The sequence below is a fragment of the Lissotriton helveticus genome, chromosome 7, assembly GCF_964261635.1.
Source record: "Lissotriton helveticus chromosome 7, aLisHel1.1, whole genome shotgun sequence".
Taxonomy (NCBI): domain Eukaryota; kingdom Metazoa; phylum Chordata; class Amphibia; order Caudata; family Salamandridae; genus Lissotriton; species Lissotriton helveticus.
This window is the reverse complement of record NC_136068.1, coordinates 21,376,192-21,398,849: the sequence shown is the minus strand read 5'-3', so window position 1 is coordinate 21,398,849 and position 22,658 is coordinate 21,376,192. Positions and strand designations below refer to the sequence as shown.

Below are 22,658 nucleotides of genomic sequence, written 5' to 3'. Positions count from 1 at the left end.
TAGTAACTCTGTTACTCTGGCTGAAAATAACCCTGGACTATTCTTGAATCCCTGGGGAAGACGGCAAAATTGTCACTGTGTCCCCAAGATTGAGAAAGCGGTCAAATGCCTGCTTTCTGATGCAATTTTTTGACAGAAAAACCCATTTGAAATGTCTAATGTGGTTTTATATTTTTTGCGCACAATGTTATTCATCAGTGCAGCACTGTTTGCATTCTGTACTGCAAATGTTTTGCAACAAGAGTTTAGGTGTCTGTAATCCAAAACTTGACAATATGAATTGTCTGGTTTGGAGACAGGAAACAAAGGATTATTCATAGATGAGGTGCATGTTTCAATCACCCCTTGGTATTCAAGTTGATTTAAAATCTCCCTGACTTGGTTTTTAGCTTCTTGCTTAACTGGATACTGCCTCTGAGCAGTAGGTTGATTTTTTAACTGAATTATGTGGTGAGGAGAATCCTCATCCCATCCTATGTGATTTTTATATAATGCTGGAGCTTATCCTACTGCCCATTTCCTGGCATATGTGTATTTTTTATGTATTGGAATGTGATTTGAGAAGGCTGGCATAATTATATCTTCGCCGTGTGGGCATTCCCTAACAACTGCTGGTGGCCAGTCTTGTTCAGCTAGAAGTATGTCATTACCCTTGGAAAGCTTGTCCCAAAAGAGAGCTTTTATTTTTCTAGTTATGTCCCCCTCCATCCGGAGTGTTATCTCATATAACTTGTGGGGTGTACTAACCCTGGTGTCGGCAGTTTCAACTTGAATGTATTCATTCAAGTCTACTGTCTCCAGATGATCCATCAGGATCCTGCGAGCTATGGTCACTTCTGCTGCGCTGTCTAGCATTGTCTGAGCCCATTCCCCATTCTTGAGTTGTGTCCTCAGAATCCTCGGCATGTTTAATTTTTATGCTTACTACCTTCTTTTTGGTAAATTGAGCTTTCTTGCTCTGGTGAACGGGTTCTTTGTCTTTAGACTTGACACGTTCTTCTTTGTTTTCTGACTGTCCTCTTCTTTCCGATTTCTGCGAGGAAGTCTGAAAAGATCGAGAGGGACGTGTGTAATTATCTTGATATCTATCAGGTTTTCTTAAAGTATCCCTATTTCTAAGGTTATACCTTTTTTCAGAGGGCTCCCGTTGGGGAGACCTTCCTCCCCGTTCAGGAGACCTAAATCTCCTTTGGGGAGACCTTCCTCTGGACTGAGAACGCTTCTCTCTAGGAAGTGTCTGTTTGCTGTTTTCCCACTTCTTTTTAGGAGTAGTGAGATTATTTTTTATGAAGACTATTTCAGGATTTTCAGTTAGTTGGTGTTTTAACGGTTTCCCACCCAAGCTATCTCTACCTAGTTCTTCATAGGATTTTTCAATGATTCTGGCAAGCTCATAAGGTTGCTCAGTAATGTCTGTTTCTTTTCATTTCTGGCGGATTGCCACTGATGCTGCTTCACCTTTTATGTTTTCTAATAGTATAGCCGAGACCCATTTGAAATCTTTCTGTAGTTTCACACCTAGATTTAAGTTCTGGACCGTATTCCTTTTGAATCTGTCTTAGAAAGTCTGGTATCACCGCCATGGACGGAACACCATGTGTTTTAGTGTAGATTGAAGCAAAGACTGTGCCCCAAGTGTCACAATCCCCTACGTGTGGTGCAATCCCCATAGTTAAACAGATTGTTAGAATCCTGTGTTTCTCATGAGGTGTACTATCAGGAAATACTGCCTCTATTTGAGTTATTTTTGGTGCTAACCAGAACGGAATTAGTTCTCATTTCGTTGGTAGTTTACCAATGACTAACTGTATAGTCTGTGGTGTTATTTTGTTTGTGTTTGTGTTCCCCTGGTGAGGGGTGTGCTGTGGAATTCTTACAGCTGGTTGGACTGTTAATGTCCGCATAACATATTGAACCAATTGTCTATGTATTTTAATTAACTGTTTTAGCTGAGCTAACAGTTCTGTACCTGTCACATGCTCTATGTTAGGATGTGGTGTATAGCTGGCTAGTACCGTCCATGTAGCTCCTGGTCTACCTAGTGGACCGAGCCTGGTAATGTGATCTTCATGTTTTAGGGCGCCTTTAAACCAGAGCTAATGCTCTTGGTAAGTTAATGGAATTTCAATGTCCTCGAAAGGAATGTATTACGTTGGAGGTTCCTCTAACTTGTAGTAGTGGAACTCGCGTGTTCCTGCATTTGCTGCTGGAAAGTAAATTCATGAATAGATTACCTCTGTCTGCCGATATTCATGTGCCTCTATGACAAAGATTCCCATGCCACCTCTTGCTGACACTCCATTATTTATCAGTGTGTAAGTTATACTTTTCCTTACATTTACCAGGAGCAGTATAGCATCCGTGTCATTTTCTAGTATTGCAGCGTCATCTAAGACGGATTGAGCTGCTGCTGCAGCTAATTCTTTGTCAGTTACCATTATTTTTACTGATTGAAGAGTTTTGCAGAACAAGTATCAAGGAAACAAAGATTAGGTGCACAATATTTTTGGAACACTGTATCCTTCAACGTTGAACAAACCAAAAACTAATACGTAGGATTTTTTCGTCCTACTCAGTTTTGGCGGATATTATCCTTTCACCCACTCCAGACATCTTTGGAGTTTTTTACGGGAAAAAGGGGTCTGTGTGAAAAGCACGACTGAGTTACTATAGTATCTAGCGTTAAATTATGGCATTACCAAACGTTGGGCGCCATGTAGTGTAGTTCCTATATTCCCAATAGGCTCTGCACATTGGAATAATATATACTGCCGCTTAGACGTAGGACTGAGGTCAACTAGGTCTCTGCCGAATATATTAAACTTAATTGTGAGTGCCAGCTAGCTCAGAGGTCACTAGAAACTTTCTCGAAAGTACAAGAAGGGGTTAGTTTCTGACAACCATATAACATGACAACTTTGTTCCCCAAGAATAAGAAATCAATCTCTAGAGTCGCGGAAACAATAGATAACTATTTTACTCAGTCAATCCTGCATGCTTCGTTTCACCAGAGTTGCTGAGAACATAGAGAGACGGGCGTTTTCAATAAAAGCGTTTTTATTGAACAGTCTTCTATCTCAAGCATGAGAAATGTACTGCTAAATAGTAATGCTGGTTATAAAGTACAGAGCATATAATACAAACAGTATTATAAAGTAGTACTGTAAAAGCATGATATGGTTTCTAAGCCATAAGTTGCTTAAAATATATAAAATGCATAAAATACATACAGTGATAAAAGAATGGCTAAAAGTACTCAACTGGTGCTTCTAAAATACGCCTACCCCGGTGTACCTGACCTATGCCTAGCACAAGGGAAGAAGTAAGTTCAGGAGTAGTTTTTAAGTTTAGTATTTCTTTGCCAAGAATCTGCCAAGAGTCTATTCAAGAATTGCCTACGGGTCTAATCAACTCCGTACCTTGGTTTAGAATGAAGGAGGTCTTGTATCTCTCTCTCTAAGGACTCGATATCCCAGATACCCGCAAGGGTAAGCTGGAAACACTGGAGCTGGATTTCTCTGCAAGAGAAGAAGCAGCGCCTCTCAGTGCGTCTGCTGGAGGGTCGGCTTCCTTCGGCACTAGCTGCTGCAGGACGTCGGGCAAGTAGTTAGTCGATCTGCTCCAAGAGCCACCATGTGTTTTACTGAGCAAAGGAAGGCATATTTATAACTTGAAGGTGCCGAATTTGACGTATGCTTGGACTTAAAAACGTCAATCAAGACTCAATTCCTAGAAAACTCCAGGATTTCTTGGATAACTTAGTATTCAAGCAGGGGGAAGATCCTAGCTGCTGAAGGCGGGTTTTTCCAAGAATTCGTTGTGAATTCTCGGAACGTAGTGGAAGTAGCCTTGCCGTATTTAGGCTGTAAGGCTTAGGCCTTAATATGGTAATGATTTCTATGCCTATATAAGGATAGGGTAAAGTATACCTATATAAGGGCATGAATTGGGAAAATTACACTAGTGTCCTAGATTCGTTTACAACACCCTGAACCCTAAAATACCCCTGTACCCAAAACCCAAACCTAGCCCTGAACTCTAAAAATACCCCTGTACCCCAAAACCCAAACCTAGCCCTGAACCCTTAAAATACCCCTGTACTCCAAAACCAGAACCCACCCAGAACGCTAAAAATAACCCTATACCCCAAAACCCAAACCTAGCCCTGAACCCTAAAAATAACCCTATACCCCAAAACCCAAACCTAGCCCTGAACCCTAAAAATACCCCTGTACCCCAAAACCCATACCTATCCATAAACCCTAAAACTACCCCTGTACCCCATAACCCAAAACTATATCTGAACCTTTAAAATATCCAAACACCCCAAAACATATACCTCAGTACCCCAAAACATATACCCCTATACCCATACTTACCTTATCCAAACATTAAAAAAAACATGCTTTTACCATTCATGCATTTACAACGAATTTCGTTGTAAATGTATGTGTGGTAAAAGCATATAAAATGTAATGCCATGCATTATAATGGCATTGCGGAGTCATGGTACTTTCGTAATAAAAGTATGCAGAGTGATGGTATGCGGAAAGAAAGTTGCGGAATAATGGGTGTTTACCCTCCCCCAGTAAGTACATTGGTGGCACGGCGGCCCACATCTCCAGCAACATACTCATATTTTTTCACCACCGATTTGAAAAATGCACAGGTCTCTCTCATTGATGGCCAACACCGACATACACTTTTAGACACACCTCCCGCCACAATTCTAGAATTGCGAACTTTAGAGCTGCGGAGCTACGTTCGAATCTCGGCATCAGCTCAACATCCTGTGATTCCAGGCAAATTGCTTTGTCTCCCCGTGCCAACCACAAATGAATGTGTTCTTCTGTAATGTAAATTGTGCTCATGCCATGCTGTCGAGTTCGCGCTATATAATATTGCAAGGAAAAATAAAGTAGGGAAACTCGAGTTCACACACTACTGAACGCGCACTCTTAAGTGCATCAGCAGTGCACTGTGAATCGGAGCGTTTCACAGGCATGTCACAGATAAGAAATGCTATCTAAACGAAATCCTACAAAACAATATACTACTGGCCGGCAGCGATTCATACCCGGACAACGTCGGGACAGGCTGCTAGTTCATAATAAAATATGGAATTAAAGGCAACATCCATAGATAAGGCAATTGAAAAATACAAGCTACCATCAACAGAAATGCTGGCTAAAATGAGGTGTGCTATGCAGAAAGACCTACTTTGAAAATGTACTTTCAAAGCAGCAGAGAAAATGACCTTGCTTCCTTGATAAACCCGAGACACAAGGATTGGTGTATGAATCTTATTGATCAGTGAATCAAGAACACATTGAATCAAATCTACAAGGTGCATTAATGAAGAAATACTTTAGATTCAGATTACTTTACATTGCAATATTTGAGTTTGAGAGAATATGGAATCTGAAACTGAAAGGTAAGAGTGCTTGCCGTCTGTGTAGTTATAAACTTGAAATGCTTGATCATGTAGTTTGCATTTGTCCAAAATAGATAATATTAAGGAAACTTTATTTACATCAGACAGATGAGAAAGGCCATTAGACACTGGTTTACAGCCAACCACCATACTTCTATTGACAAATTAATGACATTTTAAACTTGGCTTATCAAGTGATCAAAAATATGGTTAGACTAATCTAACACTTTTAAAGGTATATAAAGTTGAGGTTGTGTTTATGAATACGTATGATTAAAGTATTTATTGAACTCTGTGTGATTAACACAATAAATGTATTTACTTCTGTTAGTGTCTAAAGCTCTTTAGAGGAAACTTAGGACCTGCTTTAGTCCTTATCATGCTAGCATTCAGGGCGCCCTGGGGTATAATCAAGTAAGCAGTGAACAATGCACAGTGAGCAGCGGGTACTGCCCGCTGTGCAGTTACCGTGTGCACTGGCCTATGTGCAGTACATGACACGCAGTGTGCAGTGCACAATCAATATTCAGCAATGAGCAATCAGTTGTGCTTGATAAGCTATTTATAGTGCACAACCAAGAGTGTGTATTGCCAGGCTAGGGTGGGCAGTGAATAGTGAGTAACATGCAATACACAGTGCACAATGTGCAGTGTGTAGAGTGCAGTGTGCAGTGTGCAGGGTGGATGGAGTATTGAGCTCTGCAAAGTTCACACTGCAGCTTGCAGCGTGCTCGGCTGGCTGCACACAGAGTAAGGTGCACTGAGCAGTGGGTACTGCCTGGTGCAAGTCACGTGGGTATACAGCGAACAGTAAGCAGTGTGTGCACTGAGCAGTGGGCACTGCCTGGTGCAAGTCACGTGGGTATACAGCGACCAGTGCGCAGTGTGTGCACTGAGCAGTGGGCACTGCCTGGTGCAAGTCACGTGGAAATACAGCGACCAGTGCGCAGTGTGTGCACCGAGCAGTGGGCACTGCCTGGTGCAAGTCACGTGGAAATACAGCGACCAGTGCGCAGTGTGTGCACTGAGCAGTGAGACATAGCTGGTGCATCCGTCCATACAGTGAACAATATGCAGTGAGTGTGAAGCTGTGAGTCATGCATGTTGCACACTGATAGTGAGCAGTGCACTGAAGGCACTGAGCAGTGGCTGGTGCACACTAACCTGCAGAGTGCAGTGAGCAGTATAGAGCACCGAACATTGTGCAGAGTCACTGTTAGTGCAAAAGATATGAATGCGTGTACTCTACTCCAGCCTTGGGGTAAGTCTAGCCCCACACAAACCCTCTCAATTAACAAACTTTAATCTTGTGCAATATTGTATTCTTGCACGTTATACATTAGCACATTATGTATTTTTACGGCTCCATCATTTTTCTTTATAAGTGTTTTTAGCTTGTCATTGTTTCACTTTGTTGCAGCTGTTTTTATCAACCTGTTTCTTGTTTTTAATGGCTTGGTTTTTATTATGCTTTGCTTTTGTATAAATAATGTCATCCATCTTGACCCACAATACCCAACATGAAAAGCTTTCTCTTATTAATATACTGTATTGTACGCCTATATACTTTGATGGTCGTAATGACCGAATAAAGTTTGATGACGATGAAGACAAACTTTAATCATTTTCCTTTTTATTTCCCTCAGGGTGAAATCCACCACAGTGAGGAAGTTCTCTGTGTGTGAATAGTTACCAGCACTAACTTTAAACTTGGAAATTAGACTCCACCCCCTGGCTTCCTAAAGTTTAAATATGTACATGGTGAATACTCAAAAGCAGTACATGTAGGAGTAAATATGTATGTGTAGGTTTCACACATGTAAATGCACCCTTGTGGATAGACCCCCCTGTACTTAGTGCACCTGTACTATGCTTTGCTCACATACACTACACAAGGCCCCTTCTGAGTCCAGAGGAGAACTTTTAATAAACAGAAATAAACTCTTCCAAATGGGCAACATTGTGGCCGCCATTGTTTCACTCAGAAGAAAATCCAGAAACAGGACAGAGGACTCTGAGCATCTCTCTGATCACCGCTGGAGGAAAATGGGACTCTGAAAAGACAAGTTTTAATGTATTTACAGACTAAGCCCACTGCTGATCCTTGTCACTGAAATTCGAATTCATTAGAAATTGTGTGTAACATTTACCACCTTCAGTCTGCTGCCGGACCCGTCCGGGCTTTTCATTTTCTGAACCTTCTCATTTGCAAATCATTGACCCTGAACTAGGTGGGACAATTGTGTGAAATCTGAAGTTTAAAAAGTTATGACAGCTTTGATATTTATGTTTTTCAGATAAAAGTCCTCATTATGAGTTGCCTTGCCAATTGTAACTCATACACAATTAAATATTTGTGCAAGGAGCCTCTTTAGAAAGTGTTGAAATATATATTGCTCTTGGTAATTACCAGCTCTGATAAGGAATGTACCCTGAATACATCTCAGCAGCCAAACAGGTGAACCTGCTATTAATAATGACCTCTTTGATGGAGGTCAGTGACTCAGGCCTGTCCATGACTGGGCTGGGACTTGGTGCAGGTGTGGGGATGGCACTTTCTTAGAATAAAGGCACTTTCAGGTTCTCCAGAACCAATGTAGACAGAGGACCCCTCAATCCTGTTCACAGGGAGGGGCTGCAGGTTTTCAGAGCATGTTTCCATCTTTTGGTGTTTTTAAATGCAAGCACGATGGCTGCACTCCAGTGTCTCCAACATAGATTGAACATGTGAAAAGCAGAAGAAACTTTTTAAAATCCGTTGCTTATTGTAAACAAAAGAAACATTTCCACTCTGATGAAACACGTCTGAAAAGCTTGGTGAATGGAACTAGTCTGGGGCTGTTCTCATCTCAAGAAGACAGCTGTATACTTTTGTCAATGTGACCTTTTACTTTATAATTGGGATTTCTCACTGCAGGGTGTAAGACAGGAGGGGGCTGGACTTTGAGTCAACCTGGTAAACAGTCTCAAACAAGCCTCTGATACTGCACTGTACACAGGCAGGAGCCTATTCTCCATTGGTGCAGCAGGTGCAGTGGCACCGGTGCCCAGAGTCCTGCCGGGCCCACTGAGCTCTGATTATTGCTGCACTTCACAGTCCAAACAGAGGCCTGGGGACGGAAACAAACACTGACCTGGCAAACGCTATCACAAGCCCCTAATACTCCACAGTACCCGCCGAAGGATGGGAAGTGAGCCTGGTGGGCATGGCTAGGAATCTTTGAGAGGAGTTTCTGCAGCCCCGGTCATCCTTCGACCTGTAGAAGATACACTACAATAGCACAGGTGAGGCAGCCCCTGTGGACTCCTTTGCGGCAGTGAACCCCCAGAGTCCTATTAAAGATCTGCAGGGAGATGTATTTCCAGGTGCAGCCTGGCAGTGCACCCACATCCACTCCCACCCCCAAAGACTCCCCCAAAGATGGAGGTCAGCTCTTACCCTGCTGCAGTGACCAGCACAACAGGGGAACATGTATGTGTCAATGCATGTATTTGGTATTTCTAAGCGCGAGCCTAGTCAAAAGGTAGCGGAGCTCTGTACAGGGTCAAAGACAAGTCTAAAGTCAACAAGAGATGGGAGAGCTGGTCCCAGGAAGGAAAGGACAGGAGGTTTCACCGTGAGCTGTGTGCGCAGGAACTACAGGCACCGGTCTACAGGCACCAGTCTACAGGCACCGGTCTACAGGCACCAGTCTACAGGCACCGGTCTACAGGCACCGGTCTACAGGCACCGGTCTACAGGCACCGGTCTACAGGCACCGGTCTACAGGCACCGGTCTACAGGCACCAGTCTACAGGCACCGGTCTACAGGCACCGGTCATGATGTCTCACTGCCCCTTGCCTTACCTGTGTGGATCCAGCCCCAGCCGCCATGAACTCGTCCACCCGGTCTCCAGCTCGTCAGGGAATTCACCATTGTGCATCAAACACCACGAGCTGAGCTCACACTTGAGCTGGAAGAAGACTTGAATGTGCAGAACCCGCCCTGTGTCCTCACTTCCTTGTCTGCAGAGACAGGACTCCTGAGCCTTTCACAATCCTGTTTGTAGTGAGTGCTTTACCCACCGTGTACTCCCTTGTCTAGAGACAGGACTCCTGAGCTTTCAAAAGCTGATCCTTTCACAATCCTGTGTGCAGTGAGAGTGCCTGCTCTTGCCCTGTCTGCAGACAGTCTCCTCCAGCCCTCTGCTGCAGGGATGTCTCCTCCCCTCTCACCAGCTGTCAAAGCCCAGGGTCTGTGGTAAGAGTTGGTCACTCTTCTAACAACAAGCATTTACAATGCAATGGTCTCGCCTTTGCAAAAGTTAGAGCTATTGGCATTGTAAATGACAACATTTTTATTTATGTGTTGGTTTTGAAAACAGATAAATAAATAGCAATGTCATTTACAATGCCAATAGCTTAATCTCTCGTAAATGCGAGACCTATTGCATTTGCACCCACACACACACACAGAGCCACACACAGAGCCGCACACACAGAGCGCCACACACACACACAGAGCCACACACACAGAGCCACACACACACACAGAGCCACACACACACACAGAGCCACACACACACACACAGAGCCACACACACACACACAGAGCCACACACACAGAGCCACACAGACGCACCAAAAAATAGAAATGTCGGAACCTTACATAAAATTTATGTTGTACTTCTTTAACAGGCAGAGGTCAGAGCTGGATATTTCAGTCACCTAAATGCTGGGAGAAGCTTTAGAGTGATGGTTGTTCTTTGAGTTTCTGTGTATCTCTTGGTTGCATTGCACTCGAGGAAAGGTTATTCCTTTGGTGTTTTGCGCAAAGATGTCAATTGACCTGCCACAAGCCTGGCTTGACTTCAAGCTTCAGAACCTGCTTGTGCTGCTAAATGACAAAAATGACACACACCATGGAATAAACTGAAAATCTATCGTCTGCTCGGCTCCGCTGGCTGCCCCAGTCAGTTTCATTCAGTAAATGCTCTGAAATGTGCTTTCCCTCTGTCATTATTAGATCGAGTTCTTCGGCATGTCTCGGTAAATCAAGCACTGGAGCAAAATAAGCACATGCATCGACAAAAAGCATTTTTTGTAGTTACTTCTTAAAAACAATCAAAAAGTTAAGCTATTAAGGCTCTTAGGAAATGAGCAAAGGAGCCGGAAAGCTTTTGTACGGGAGCAAGTGCAACAGGAGAGAAGGATTACTTCAGTGAAACACTCCAGAGAGTAAATCACACAGTCACGTGTAAAGAATCTGTGTGAGAGAAACGGCAATGCATCAATGGCGTACAATTTGCAAGAAACGCTGGTGGTTTAAAATGGAATGGACGTACATGCAACTGAATGGGGCTGTAGAAGAACAGGGCTGCCTGGAGGAGAAGCGCAGCATGATATTACAAATAAGGATGACAGCCTGTAAGTACATGCCTGCTTAGTGGAGAAGTAATGTAGATGAAGTAAACTCTCAACCTCTCCCTGCTGATCCTGAAAGTGCACACGCGCTGTTGTTAACCCGGCACTCTGTATAATTTAACCAGTGCTCAGCCAACAGAGTCCGACAGAAAACAAGCACTTGGCGCCCCTTCCCCTCTCCCTGTAAGTCCTGCCCAGAACTGACGAGTTGGCATTCAAACACGCCCCTGGAACTGGTGAGCACAGCCCTTTGTTTCCCATTTGGACGTCTTCAGCGGGAGCACCTATGAAAAATAAATGTGTATCGCCACTCTGAGAAGTGTTTGTACTCTACCTCTTCAAGTGCTGCAACCTTTGAAAGAAGTGCAAATACGCTCCCATTAAAAGTGTAGTACTCCTGCTGTAAGTGCTGGCTCGCTCCCATTAAAACAGCTCTAGAAATTGCAGTACGTTGGCATCATCATACACAACAGTATCAAAGCTATAGTGAGAGACGTTTGGAAAGACAGCTGTAGGACCAGGCCCTACCTGCACCTGCCCCGAAAGGCCTGGGGCTCGTGCTCCCACCAGCTCACAGGCCGGTGTTGGGGGGGGGCTGACTACTGGGGACTCAGCCTGGTGAAAGCAGCAGACAGGGTTCACCCCTTATCGCAGGATCTGGAGCGCGTCCTCCTCTGAAGATGCAGCGAGGGCGCAATCTTCCTCAGCATCTGAGCGATGAGCCGATACGGATCCGCTGCTCTGCTCTACAGTCACTTCCTCCCAACAAATCGGCCTGGAGCGCGCCTTGGAAGAGACGCGGGAGGGCAGGAGCATGACGCCGTGAGCGTGCATGTTGGCGCTCCCTGCGGCTCGCGCGTTCACAGACTGGTGTCTGCTCGTGCACCGGTCTGTATCACTTGGGGAGGCAACACAACGACAATAAGGCTCGCTAGCAACAGCGCTTCACGCTGCAACGCCAGGCGAGCCCTAAAAATGTTAACTACATTTTTGTGCTGATAAGAATTTCCAGACATTAACGTACTCACAACCCCTTACTTTTTTGACGGATGTACCAGGAGCCAATATCCGGCGCACTTTAATGACCTAACGAAGCCATGCGCTATAACACTGCGGAAACGGAGGAAGTGACGTACATATCTCAACTACCATGCTTCGCAGGTGTAGTATAGCAGCCTATCAATGGTAATTAACGCTTTTTGTTGGTGGGTTCAAAATCTAGCATTTATTGACTTGGACCCGGAGCTGCATCAGGCTGCGCTTCTGTATTACTTCGTGTAGCCAGGCAAGAGGTTTTACAAGTGCTTTGGTTGTCGGGTATGTAAGGTGGAAGAGATCTAACGACGGCTTCACCACACGTCCCCAGTGTGTGTGTGGGCCGAGAGTGTGCGTGTGCGCATTATATCCCGAGAAAACGAGCTCACCCTTTGCTTCCTGTCGGCCAGACTTAAACAGCTAGATTCATGAAGCAAAATTGCGATCGCAATAGCTGCGAATTAGCAATTGCGATCGCAATGCCAAAGAAAGGGATTCATGATATTGAAAAATCCAAAATAGCGAATTCGCAACATAAAATTTGCGATTCCGCAAATACATTCTCAGAATCCAGGGACAAGCCCATTTGCGACTCTGAAATAGCGAGAAACCATGGATTCTGCGAAATCATTTGCGAACTCGCAAAATAATCGCAATCGCCATTCATGAAAAATCGCATATTGCGAAAAACTCGAAAATCGCTATTTGCGACGCGCAATTTAAGGAGAACCCAAACCAGGTGGTAACCAGTAAGAATAAAAAAAAATTTGTTCAAAAAAAAGTTAGCAAACTACAAACAGGTGCAGACCTGACCAAACACACTTGAGGACATGCAGCTGGAGCCAGAGGACTCTCACAATGCCAGGACTCTACATGGTGGTCAGGCGGCGAAGGCTACAGCAAGCAGCACGGAACAGACGTAGGATCCAGGAGTGGATATTCCGTGTGCGGGTCACCCTTCTGGGCCAAACCAGGGAGCACATTTACGCGAAGTATCGCCTAAATGGGGCAATGATCATCAAGCTGATCCAGGACCTAGACCCCCTGATGCAGCACCCAACAAGGAGGACCAATGCCGTTCCCACCCATGTGCAGGTATTGTGCAGCCTGCCCCTACTGGTCTCCGGAAGCTTCCAGGGGATAGCCGCTGTTGCATGGGGGGGGATATCCCAGCCCACCATGTCCTGCTGCCTAAGGAGTTTCCTGGAGGCCATGCTGACCCGGCTACACCACTACATCTCATTCCCCACCAGCCAACAGGACTTGAATGACACCAAGTTGCAATTTTACAACGTTGCCCAATTTCCACATATAATAGGATGCACTGACTGTACCCACATCCACATCTCCCCACCAGCACAAACGGAATACATGTATCGCAACCGCAAGTCCAACCACTCCCTCAATATCCAGATGGTGTGCAATGCAAAGACAATCATCACGGACATAGTGGCACAGTACCCGGGGAGCACACATGACTCCTTCATATTCCGGCACAGCGGCATTCACACACGACTGGCCAGGGGAGACTTTGGTGAAGGACACCTACTGGGTAAGTAAACATGCCCCACAATATTACACTGTGATAATGTAGCTGCGCAGCACAGGCACTCACCCTCTGCTCCTATCATTCAGGTGACAGCGGCTACGCTCTCCGTGAGTACCTCCTCACACCATACCTCAACCCTGCAACACCACAGCAACGGCGTTACAATGCAGCACACATACGCACAAGAAATTGCATTGAGAGGACATTTGGCCTTTTGAAGAGCAGATTCCGCATACTGCACAAGACTGGTGGGGCCATCAAATATGAGCCTGAGGTCTGCTGCCGCATCGTGGCCGTGTGTGCAATCCTCCACAACATTGCTACCAAGCGCAGGATACCTGTTGACATCTCTGGCAGTGAGTCGGAAGGGGACAACCGACCACCTGCACATGTGCGTCACGCACGCGGCGAGAATCCTGCAGAAGGACACATGCGGCGCAACCAAATCTGCATGAACTATTTCTAGTGCACCCACTCCCCACACCCATTACCTAACTCATGCATGACAACATTAATATTGACATGAGTCAGATTAAGTTAGTCAGAATATTTGTAATTGTTACAGCACAATAAACTGTGCATTCTGCAAACTGGTACATGAATGACATATTGCGTCATATGTCTGTTCTTCAGGAGGGCATGCTTTTAGCAGCAGCATGGCCCCTCATGTTAATGTTATATTCTTCAATGCCGCCTCCGGGCAGATGCTCCCAGCCTCCTTTCTCCATCCTCCTCCTGATTAGGCCGTGAGGCAGCAGAGGGCCTGCTGCTGCGGCAGGGTGCTACTACCGGTGGAATGGACTGGCTGCTATGGCTGGATGTAGCCTCACTTGTGTCGTCAGCCCCCCCCCCCTGGCCATTGCGGCAGCCTGCATGCCCTGCACTGCTGTTGACACATGCTCCAGAGCTCTCGCGACGTCCTGGCAGCACTGGACCATTTGGACCTGCATGGCCAAGGAGCGCCGCGAGAGCTGGGAGGTCGCGTTCCTATTATGTAGTTGGACCTGCTTGTATGCGGACAGGCGGGTCAGCAGTTGGCGGTGTCTGCGGCGGTTGAGATCCCGCTGCCTGTTCATGGCCTGTGTGTTGGCCTCCATAGCAGCTGTCATCCTCTCCATGCGGTCTGACATTAGTGCTACATTTCGGGCGGTCTTGTCCAGTTGGAGGTGGATAGCCCGAGATGACGGACCTGCGTCTGATGCACATGTAGCATACGGCGCTCGATGGAGAGCCAACCTGCTTGCACGTTTTGTCCCCTGCCTGCACGGGAATTGTTAGTGCGCTGACCCCTCACTAGTCCGCTGGACTGGCTCCTCACAGCCGCAGGGCGGCGGGTTGGTTGGCAAACTGCTGCTGGTGTTGCATGCCCCACTGGTGGTTGTGTGACGGGAAGTGCTACTGCAGCGCGTGGTGGCACAGGGGTGGCACTGGCCACAGGGGCAGGTGGTGTAATGACCTCTGGTGCGGCAGCTTGCCCTGATGGTCCGGGCTGTGGGGATAGATTTGTGTCTCCCTCTGTGTCCTCCGTGATGTCCTCAATGACCAGGCCATCGCTGTCTGTGCTGGGGACTTCTACTCCACCTGTGATGTAAAGTGGACGTTGATTAGTGACATGTTTCTTCCTCATTTAGGCTTCCTACATGCATGCAGACTACCATTCCCTGAGTCGCTGCAGGATTGACTCTCACTAAACATGTCTGGCTTAATGGGGCAAGATGGTAATTGTGGTCAGACTACATGTCCCACAATGCAATAGCGCTTTAGTGGTGTGCTTTGGCTGCATGACTGGGGTTTGATATGGGATGCTCTGGAGTCATGGACATTGTTAGGGGACAGGGGGTCGCAGTCGCAAGGCACTTACCTGGTGTGTCTTGGGTGGGTCGGGAGGAGTCAAGCTGTGTCACACCCACGCATGCCTATGGATTTGTCCTCCACTCGGTCCTCCAGTGGTGTATTCGGTGGGACAGTGGGCTCCCCTCCAACTGTCGCCACACGCTCCCCCAGCCTCTCCGCAATCTTCTCCTTTGACCGCCCTCTGAGGTCATACCAGCATTTTTTTAGCTTTTCCACGGAGCGCTGGGTCACCCCCACAGAGTTAACTTTAGCGCTGATGCGCAACCATAGCCGCCTTTTATCAGCCTCGGGCACCCTTCTGGAGTCTTTTCCGAAGAGCCGATTGGAGTCCTTGCAGACTCCTAAAATTAAAAATTCGAGCTCTTGCTCTGAACATTTTATTTTCCTTTTTCTCCTACTGGCAGATTCATCTGCAGCTTCCTTAGACATGCTTGCCACTGGGGTGTCTCCTAAATAACTCCTGTAGGCACACTGGAGGGGACCTCTGATGATGATGCTTCCAGTTCAGGCTCTCACTGCTGAATGAGGGTGGAACCTGCCTACTTCCTGGTAGTGATGTCATCACTGTGCTCAGGATGCGACTTCCCGTTTTTGCGATCTCGCAGTTAGCGAGATCGCAATTTGCGATATCGCTAATTGCGAAATCGCAATTTCAACACGGGATCGGCCGATTTTGCAAATATTTGCCGATTTTCGGGGACTCGCAATCGACGATTGCGGCCGATTGCGATTCGCATTTTTTCTCGCAAATATTCATGAATGCCATTCTGCGATTTCTTAATTGCAATTTGCTTTTTCTCACAATTTAGAAATCGCAGATTGGGACATTGATGAATCTGGCTGAAAGTTCTTACCATTGGACTAGCTGAAAGTTATTAGGGCCCTGTTAAGGTGCACATGCACCGTGCACATGACAAGCTATGGAAGATGGGCAGCCCCCACCCCGCTGTCTGTGCGAAAAGAGGCCCAAATGCAACACAAATACTGCCGGGACTGTGACTGAAGATGCGGGTGGGGAGGGTTAGAAACCCTACCACTATTTTATTTTAATAGACTATTTTAATTTGTCCCACGTCAGCAGGTACGCACGTGTGATAAAAGGCTTCACAATCAAAATAGAACTGCTGTAGGCGTACACAAAGAGGACAGAATTAAGCAAATAAAAAGAACACCAGAGTTTTGCTTTGCAAGAGCCAGGGACCCTTTACAACATAAAAAATGTAAGAAGTGTGACTTGACTGTTCCCATTAGTTCCAGCTGACTTCAACCTCTATGTATGTGAGGGGGAGAAGGGCGTTCATGTTGGTGCACATTCACACTTACTGAAGGCTTGGCTCCCACCCCACACCATTGGACCCAGGCCCCCGATCTCTATGGGTATGCAATGCCCAGAGGGTGCCCTTCTAGGCCGCGGCCCAGGTGGAACTGTACGAGCAAACTCCTGTGAGGCTCGGGCTCTGTCTGATGACGACGGAAGGTGGGCGTGGCTTGGCACCAAGTCCCATGAACCCCTCCTGTAAGGCAGGACAGGAAACCAGTGGTTAAATGAGGCTTGCTACAGCCACAAGGCGCTGGCCACGTTTGTAGTGGTCATTCTGCTCTGCGTTAGTGTTGTTGCTCTGGGGAGCTTCCCCAGAAGCCCTTTCTCCTTCCTTCAAAGACCACCCAACTTTGATAAACGTGGGGATCTTTATGTGCGAGGGGATTGTAGTGTCGTGCCCCAAGAACTCAGGCAGACACAGTGTGGTAGGATCAAGGACCTTCTTTATTGCATGTCCTTCTTCTTCAAATCCCAACAGCTCACTGCCCAGCTGCCCCTTCGTCCCCCGACTCCTCCCTTTCCGCCCGCCCTTGTCCCTCACTTGGGCCGGTCCTAGTGCCTGACCAGTTTGGTCACTGGGCACTTTACATCAACGTCATTACAGGGATATCCCGCCACTAGACCCCCACGCCCTCCACCCTCGCCTCTACTATCTACCCCCGACTTCTGTCATTCATTAACCCCTTCCGCGCTAATGACAAAGCCAGCTCGTCATGGGCGTTACCTGCGCTACGCGGATGACGAGCTGGCTTTGTCATAAACAGCGCATTTTTAAAATCCCAGCGCACAGCGGGAAAACGCGGTAGCGGGGTAGCGGTTAAGCGATTTCCAATCGGCCCAGAGAGGAGTCGGTGTGTCTGGGCTGAGCCCGCTCCAGAGTCCGGCTAATCTCACCTCTTAATGACAATGAGCACTGAAAGGTATTAGAATGTTCAGGTCTTATTTAGCTTTCATGTATACTTTTTTGATAAAACAATGGACAATGCTGAGGACAACTTGATTGATGCAATTCTGTGTGCAGTGTTTACCTCTTCATTTGCATTCTTTGCAGATTTCACAAAAACGTTGTTTGTAGCTGAAATGGTAGAACATGGGCTGCATAAATTACATGTTTTTGCCGCATCATTTGGTCTTCAATGTCACATAATACCAGTTGCCCTGAAATTGGCAAAGCTCTGCAGACTGGTTTGCAGCCTGTCATTTTGATGATGAAATCCATATTTCAGAGGGAACCATCACATATTTTTCCATATTTCACAATTTCTTGTGAAATATTTTTATAACGCTGCCTTTTGTGTTCTACAAGCACATAAACTAATGGTGTATGTGAAATAACCTAACACAGGACAGATGCACTCTACACTTCTGGCAACAAAGAGTATAGTGGAGAAGTGTGGCTCAATGGTTAGAGCGGCAGACTCTGATGCAGAGGTCTGGCTTGGACCAGGGTTCAATTCCCGCCTCGGCCGGTCTTGTGCTCAATGTCCCCAGACCTGATAATTCTCGCCTAGGTGCCTAAGCTAACCAGGGCTCCCACTCTGCAACTCTGGGCAATAGCTTGCTTAATCTCCACAACGGCCCCAGCAGCGCTAGGATGCCTGGCTTCACCCTGGGGGTACCCAGGAGTGGACACCTCACAGGAACAGGCCAGGACGGGTTCCACAGCGGCACACCGCGGGGACACACTGGCTAGTGTAACCAGGCGCTTTATAAGCTCAGTATTATCATTAGTGCAGTTCTGCATCTAAGGTGCGTTGCGTGCTGCAAATGTTATAAACACAAGTATTTAACACCAGGACCACAGCACAGTCTGCAGAGGGATACAATCTCATTCAATAGACTTGTTAGGATGGAATCACTCAAATCTGAGAAACAAGAACGTTAGTGCTGTGCAATAACATGAAATGGAATAATCTGGCCTCTACTCTGAAGCAATAAATGTGTATTTTATGTGCTTTTTCCCATAGCACATTTATTGGGTCACATTAACACACACACGTAAATGTGTGTGTGCGTGTGCCTATGCGCATGTAGCACGTAGGTTACGATCCCAAAATGCTATTTAAGCATGACATTTAAATAAACAAGGCATGGTATTACCACAAAGTCTTAACTCACACATTACCTTTTATGTTTTTATTACACTGCATGTAAAACAAAATCTAGGCTTCCTATCGGTTGAAATCCTACATCTGTGGGAAGTGTGTCCTTGCAGTACAGTTCATGCATGTGACATCAGTGCTTTAAATGGGCACGGTCTGTCCGGTACTGAGTACCAGCACTTCCTAAATTTGAAAGGGGGGAGTACCTACACTTCTCAGCGCTGCTGCAATACATCAGGTACTCCAAAGTTTGGGTAACTGCACTTCTAAATTTCAATTTGTAGCACTGATGACATCCTTTCGGAAATATCAGGGGGCAGAATTACAATAACTGGCGCATCCCCAGGGATGCACCAGTTATTGTGCGCTGCGTCTCCGCCACCCATGGTGCACCGCATTTACAATGCGGCGCACCATGGGGCAAAAACGGCACAGATGCGTGACGCATCTGTGCCGTAAAGGTGGCGCATTGCTGGAGCTGCGTCGCAAGCGCGACGCAGCTCCAGCAAGGCTCTAGGGGCCCTATCTGTACAATGCTGCCTCAATCCTTACGCCTGCTTCAGGCAGGCGCAGGGTTTTGACGCAGCATGGGCCCAAAAGTGACTGAGTGAAATCTTGCAGATTTCACTGAGCCACTTTTAGGAGGCGTTCCTGCGCAGGAACGCCCTCCCCTGCGCCGGAACGCCTCCTGATGGCGCAGGGCTTTACAACGTGACGCATCTCCCAGATGCGTCCCGTTGTAAATACCCTGCACCATGGTGCATCTTTTGCGTCGCCGCTGCGTCACAAAAGTGACGCAACGGCAGCGTAAAAGAGGCGCAAGGGGCTTGTAAATCTGCCCCGTAGTGTTGTTGGTGCATTAGCGATACCCAGACATGAAATGTAAGTATGTATAAAAATGGGCCCCTGACTGTAGGTAGCAAAATAAAGCAAAGATCAGGATTTCCTTGCGTCTGGGCCCCAGGGCCACCGCACGTCATGTACCATTGACAGCTACACCTCCGCTGGGGTCTTATTCTACAGTTTAGCTGTCACAGAGCAGAGCACCTGTGTGTTTTTTTGTGTTTGAAGTGTTTAAAGCGCTTGCATTTAACCTGGAATTTCTCTAGTTGTTCATGAACCAGAAAGCACAGTTCAGAAACAGGACGGTGATGTGGCGACCTGACAAGTTGGGACCGAGGGCAGGACACTAGGACCCTGTGGGTCATGAGGGAGGTGACCAGGTCACCAGACACCACATCCGGTCAGGGGACAGGAAGAGGACAGATCGGACTAGGGCAACCAAGGGGACGGACGTGGGTACGACCAGCTGCAACTAAGAAACCAATAAAGATACGTAATTGCACCAACCTGTGTCCTGTGGGTTATTGTCCTGTGTGGTGCCCATGACGAGGACACGACTGGTGTGATCGCTTCTGTGTGAGAACTTTAGCTGTCTGCAGCTAATGGACTGGTTTGGAGATATTCCGAGTTAAATGTATGTGCACTGCAAAGGCAAAAAAAACAGGCATCGGGAATTGCATTATAATGCTTGCATTCGTGCCCTTGCCTTCCATCCTTCCTACGTCACTCACTGGTGACACAAACATACGTCACCAAAAGGCATCACGGCTAACATGAAAGGGGCTTATAGTTCCTGTAGGTGGCAGACTCAAAGGGCACACTAACACGAAGGACCTTCAGTTCAGGGTGGTCCCAAACTCACCTTTTAACTCCCAGGTGACGCCACGTGCTGAGACTGAAGGGATCCCGTCGATCTGGGCCGTGGCCGGCTCACAGGGGCCCCACATGGTATGAACACAACACGCCGTTTAGTCTTAACCGATTTCAGAGCTGTTCCAAGCACCGGTTTACATTCTTTAATGTATGGCTCGTCCCTTTCCGACGAGCCACGAAAGGGTGGAGTGGAATGCGAACCAGAGTTCAAAGTGGCAGCGACAATACGAGCGTGCGGTTTGTATTCGTCAGCAGCCGCCAGAAACAGGGGTTCTTTGACAGTATTTTGAACTTTATAAAATACTTGATAGTTGATACTATTATTATATTGGCTGTGCTTCGGGTGGCCTAGGTTGCTGCACGCTTGCCCAGGGTGAAGTTTTAAAGGGCCGGTACCCAGTGAGGGAACGTCGGCTGCTTTGGGTGTCCTCTCCAGGATTGGAGAGGCGGGGAGGTTAAATGCTTTTAAATATGCTACACAGGGCCTATATTGAACACAAGAGCAACAAATGACCATTTTTCAACAAAGCCAAATTCTGATATTTGTATGCGTCTTTCTGGGATCATTTTCAATAAAGAAGCTGCATTTCCACAATTTTCCCTATTACAGTATTTCACCAATGAGGTCAAAGTGACTAGTGAGTCACGGACAACGGAGAGTTCAAAGTGACAAGTGAGGCGTGGACAACGGAGAGTTCAAAGTGACTAGTGAGTCGCGGACAACGGAGAGTTCAAAGTGACTAGTGAGTCGTGGACAACGGAGAGTTCAAAGTGACTAGTGAGTCGCGGACAACGGAGAGTTCAAAGTGACTAGTGAGTCGCAGACAACGGAGAGTTCAAAGTGACTAGTGAGTCGTAGACAACGGAGAGTTCAAAGTGACTAGGGATTCGCAGACAACGGAGAGTTCAAAGTGACTAGTGAGTCGTGGACAACGGAGAGTTCAAAGTGACTAGTGAGTCGCGGACAACGGAGAGTTCAAAGTGACTAGTGAGTCGTGGACAACGGAGAGTTGAAAGTGACTAGTGAGTCGTGGACAACGGAGAGTTCAAAGTGACTAGTGAGTCGTAGACAACGGAGAGTTCAAAGTGACTAGGGATTCGCAGACAACGGAGAGTTCAAAGTGACTAGTGAGTCGTGGACAACGGAGAGTTCAAAGTGACTAGTGAGTCGCGGACAACGGAGAGTTCAAAGTGACTAGTGAGTCGTGGACAACGGAGAGTTCAAAGTGACTAGTGAGTCGTGGACAACGGAGAGTTCAAAGTGACTAGTGAGTCGTAGACAACGGAGAGTTCAAAGTGACTAGGGATTCGCGGACAACGGAGAGTTCAAAGTGACTAGTGAGTCGTGGACAACGGAGAGTTCAAAGTGACTAGTGAGTCGCGGACAACGGAGAGTTCAAAGTGACTAGTGAGTCGTGGACAACGGAGAGTTCCAAGTGACTAGTGAGTCGCTGACAACGGAGAGTTCAAAGTGACTATCTGAGGTGATGTTAGAAATAGAATCATTTTTTAGGTCAGTGTAACTTGTGAATGTGCTACAGCGCGGCTCCAGAAATCATTTCTAATTAACACTCACCATCACCCTGAAACTTTAAAACACACAAATCATGCATCAGTGGGGCCCATAACACTGCGCATTTACCCTCTTCACTTACACTCGGCTTCAAGGCTCAGGTGAATCGCAATAGAGAAGCGCTGTAACATTTAGGTGGAGCGTCTAAACCTATTTAACTATTCATTATTTACACCTGCAGATTTAAAACATTTTACCATGGTTTTATTCAGACTTAAATTATTCAGACACACCACCATAGTGGCAATGGATCTACTAGAATGAAAATTAGGCATAGGAAAAATTCAAGGACCAGCTCTTCATTTATCTAATCTTTATTCAAAGCAAAACTTTATCATGTCTGACATTTAGGCATTAGTAAATCTTTATTCAGTAAAACTTTATTTAAAAAATGATCATTTTATTTAGAGCTCAAGAAAATCGCTTTATTTTAGAAAACAGTTGAAGATTAGCAAAGAAAAGATAGTTCCAATTTCAGTCTCTCCTAACATCCCTAACTAACGCCCTCGTCTTATCCTTCAGTCCTGCAAAGCAAACAAGTAAAGAAAACATTATAGTTCTTACATCCAGGAATCGGTCAGCAATCGGGCAGCATCTCCGATAGAAATTGGAAAGGCGACCCCAACTAGACAAAACCAGGGGTTTTTATACCCTAAATTCCTAACTTAAT

The 22,658-nt window shown here is 46.5% G+C and overlaps 1 protein-coding gene across 2 annotated transcripts in view; it reads right to left on the bottom strand.

The window, feature by feature from the left end:
* Window positions 1-22,658, bottom strand: part of LOC144766583 (cell adhesion molecule CEACAM8-like) — a 350,281-nt gene that overhangs the window by 163,977 nt on the left and 163,646 nt on the right. The window contains exon 1 of one of the 2 annotated variants that reach the window (XM_078650379.1): window positions 9,282-9,419. The exons of the other annotated variant lie outside the window; for it this stretch is intronic. Within the exon in view, the coding sequence (XP_078506505.1) occupies window positions 9,282-9,308 (27 nt within the window). The 5' untranslated portion in view covers window positions 9,309-9,419. Of the gene's footprint in view, window positions 1-9,281; window positions 9,420-22,658 lie in introns of those variants that run through there. 2 annotated transcript variants of the gene reach the window in all.